The 4,028-nt window shown below is 39.3% G+C and overlaps 1 protein-coding gene across 1 annotated transcript; it reads right to left on the reverse strand.

Moving 5' to 3' along the window:
- Positions 1 to 2,092: 2,092 nt before the first annotated feature.
- LOC140170939 (uncharacterized) lies at positions 2,093 to 2,443 on the reverse strand. Its single transcript, XM_072194135.1, has one exon. It carries the CDS (start codon positions 2,441 to 2,443, stop codon positions 2,093 to 2,095), a length of 351 nt encoding a protein of 116 aa, XP_072050236.1.
- Positions 2,444 to 4,028: the final 1,585 nt, after the last annotated feature.

Consider the following 4,028-nt stretch of genomic DNA (forward strand, 5'->3'; position numbering starts at 1 on the left):
CCCACGGTTTTTTCGGAGTATTACGTTTAGATATTTTTTTATTTTTTAGTGGGCAATGAATATTAAGAAGGTCATTGAATTTATGAATGAATAAATTATACGCATCATTGGGGTTACAAGAACTTTCAACAACATGCCAATCAACTAGAGAAAGCGCATTTTTAAACCATTAATATTGTTCGGTTGGAATTGACGCTGTTGGTGGGTTTGTGTAGTTTTAATTGGCTTGTTGTTGTCAGTTAGTTTAGTGATGAAGACAGGGAAGTGATCGGACAAATCCGTGACAACAATGCCAGAGTTGATGATACTAGTGATGTCGTTTGTAAATATGTTGTCGATTAATGTTGCAGAGGTGTGTCCATTTTTGTTGGTTTTAATGCGGGTGGGTCGAGTGATGGTTGGGATGTAATCATGGGAGTAAAATAAATTCAGGAATTCAGAAACCTTGGAGTTGCTCTCGTGAACAAGAAGATCAATATTGAAGTCACCCATAATAAAACAAGTCTTTTTCTCTCTAGAAACAAGATCGAGCGTATTTGTTAGAGAGGATATAAAATCCGCAAAGATGACGTACTCTGGTTTGTAGACAATGCCAATGATGACCTTTTGGGAGTTATGGGTTGTTTCAATAAAGATAGAGTCGCAATGTTCGGCAGTGATGTTTAGATCAGTTCTGATAGAATAATTGATGCTTGACTTGATGAATAACGAACAACCGCCACCGCGACGACCTTTTCTAACACAATTTTCAACGGTAAAATCACCAAAATCACAAAGCAAGGAGTTGTCATCAGAAGTAAACCAGGTTTCTGAGAACCCGTAAATGTCAAAATGCTGATTTAAAACAGAGAGATAGTCAATGACATCATTAGAATGTTTAGCAAGGCTGCTGGAATTTAAATGAAAAAGAGAGAAATTACAGTCATTTAGGCTAGGTTGGTGATTCTGGATGGTACTTGAGTCATAGTAGGTACAGCGGGCTTCATTATTAACATTAGTAACATCAGTATCATCAGACGAACCATCAGACGGGTGTAGTGAGCTATTAAAGGAAAAGGGATGGAAAATAAGATCAGAAATTAGTTCAGAGTTAAAAGAAGTAGGGTCGGACATGAAAATATACAATACAAATCATATTGGACTAACACGTCAGCTATATGGTATTTCACGTTATAACAGTAATAAAAAGAAAACTACAAACGTTCGTTCGTCGGATGTTTGACGAAGTGACCAGCTCTAATGACGTCACTATGTAAACAACATAGAGGTATAAATAATTAATTAGGTAATACCAAATATGGAGGTATCCAAAAGTATGCTAATTAGAACAGGTCAGAAGGCACGACGAATCAGAATACGATCCCGGTATCCAATTCTATGCAAATGAGTTGAAGGTGGTTACGTGAACATGTACACTAATGCGACTCTTGTGTATACCGACCTCTGTGGGGCTAATAGGAAATCCTAAATGGCAGGGGTGTTCGCAGAATTCACAGAATTAATGGGTAGTATAAAACAGTCTGTTCAAGCATACATCTCTGGTCCAACGGTAAATTAAATATTTGAAATATTCCAATGTAGAATAGAGTTGCAATGCTTCCTCTCTCTCTCTAAGGTCACATTGCATACACGTATGCAGGTGTGGTTCGTATGAGAGTATGCCATCGAATGCGGTCAGCGGCAGCCCTGGTAGCCTCAGTGATAATTTTAATGTCGTCAAGCCAGCTCGCTGCAGGTCTGCCTCTCTTGCGTTTTCCCTCAACCATTCCTTGGACAATTGTTTTCTGAAGGCAGTGATGTCTGGTGATGTGGCCAAAGTATGATAACTTTCTAGAAATGATATCGGCTCGCAAGGTCTTCTGAACTCCAAGCTCTTGAAGAACCCACTCATTTGTTTTCCTCGCAGTTCATGGGATCCTCAGGATTCGTCGATAGCATCACAGCTCAAAAGAATCCAGTCTCTTCCAGTCAGATAATCTCATCGTCCAGGATTCAGATCCATATGATGCCACAGCAAATGCTGTTGATTTTAGCAAACGAACCTTGAGTGATGGAGGAAGTTTAGTTTTCCACAGTTTGGTCAGGTTTGAGACTACGCTCGAGCTATTGCCAATCTTCGTTTTATCTCCTGGGTGCAGTCACTTTTGGTGTTAATGATGGAACCCAGAAATTCAAAGCTTTCCACCTCTTCAATGAAATCACCCTCTAGGGAAAAGTTTGCATCTGTGTCATTTCGCCCTGCGTCTACAATCATGACTTTCGTCTTCTTTGTGTTCAAGATCAGTTCCCTCTGTTCACTTGCCGATTTTATTGCTTTCAATAGATCCATCAGTTCCTCTTTGCTACTGCAAACCAGGGTTGTGTCGTCTGCATATCTGAGATTTGTGATCCGCTGACCACCTATGGTAACACCTCCTCCAAAGTCTTCCAAAACATCTCTCATGATGCTCTCAGCATATATGTTGAAGAGCTGAGGAGACAAAATTCACCCTTGTCTCACACCTCTGCCAGTTTGGAACCACTCTGAGTCACCTCTACTCGTCCTGACGGTAGATTCCTGATCCTGGTATAGAGTACTGATGAGCTTCACACGTGACCGGGGAATCCCGTATCCCCCATGATGTTCCATAGGTCTTGATGGTTGACACAGTCAAACAACGGTAGAGTGGAATGGAATGCCCTCTGCATTTTTCAATGATATTTCGCATATTGACAATTTGATCCCTGGTGCCTCTTCCTGCTCTAAACCCGGCATGTTCGTCTGCTATCTCAGTCTCGAGCCTCTGTCTCATTCTGTTGTTGATGATCTTGAGAAGAATCTTGCTGGCGTGACTGATTAGGCTGATGGGTCGGTGGTTTGAGCACTTTTATATTTCCTTTCTATTTGCTATTCCGAATCCCTCCAGATTTTGTCACATAGCTTCCACATAATGATCACACCAATGTAGACACTAGACAACCCCAACTTTGACCCATTTTTCACAGGTGTATTTATAATCAAAAGTCAGAAGGGTTACATATTCAAATCAAAAAATCTATTGTCTTGGAAAATGTTTGCTGAAAAAATCGTGAAATTAGCATCTCGCGTTGTTGAGATGACAATTTAGTCAAAATTAATATTATCCACGAAATGGAAATCATGGGTGTCTAAGGGCAAAGAAGCCATCTTTATTTTGGAACCAGGTTAAGGTTTTAAAACGTTACATAAATGATATATTCATTAGTAACCTTGTGTGAAAATAATGACGGAATTAGCATTTACCGTTTTGTTTTCAAGACACGTTTTAGAGCGATACCCAATTTTATTGTTTGTCCACGAGGCATTAAAATTTTGAACGACAGCACACTCTATGTAAGGTAGATTTGGAACAACTGCCATTTTCTTAACCTCATTAGTATTGAAGTAGAACGGAGTTCCCAAAGTGTTACTGCCCTGGTCTTGAGTAGGAGAAACAGTATTTGTTGTTATTTTCACATTTACCTATAGTTAAAGATGTTCATTGTTTATGAATAAATAAACATACCTGGTTCGTTTAAAGTACAAAAAACCTCGGCATTATAAAGAAATAAAATTAAAATATCTTTAAATTTTCCTGTATGGGGGCGGCCATTTTCGATCATTTCTTGACGTCAATATAGCTCATGCAGCCCAAGTATCGATACAGCTGAGTGGGCATGATAAACAAAAGGAGCTGGTATCCGTAGTATTCCTCATTCAAACCAATTCAATGCATGACCTCGGAGTTACCTGCATGACTTTGGCGGGCTATTTTGAAACAGGTATTTTTGCCCAAATTTGACCTCACAGATGGATTCATCAAGTCTTTGTCATTCTGAATAATTATGTATACTTTTATATACTTTAGACCAGCAATTTAGCAGTTATGATGCCCAAAAGTTTCCATACTTCCAGGGTTAAGACCAACCGTAAAGGGATCAGCCGGACGGGTTTTTTTAAAGGACATAATAATATTGTAGTACTTGCCTTTCTAGTTACATTGACGGTATTGTTAGAATCAAACACTTTT

This window comes from Amphiura filiformis, chromosome 15, assembly GCF_039555335.1.
Source record: "Amphiura filiformis chromosome 15, Afil_fr2py, whole genome shotgun sequence".
NCBI classification, from domain to species: Eukaryota; Metazoa; Echinodermata; class Ophiuroidea; order Amphilepidida; family Amphiuridae; genus Amphiura; species Amphiura filiformis.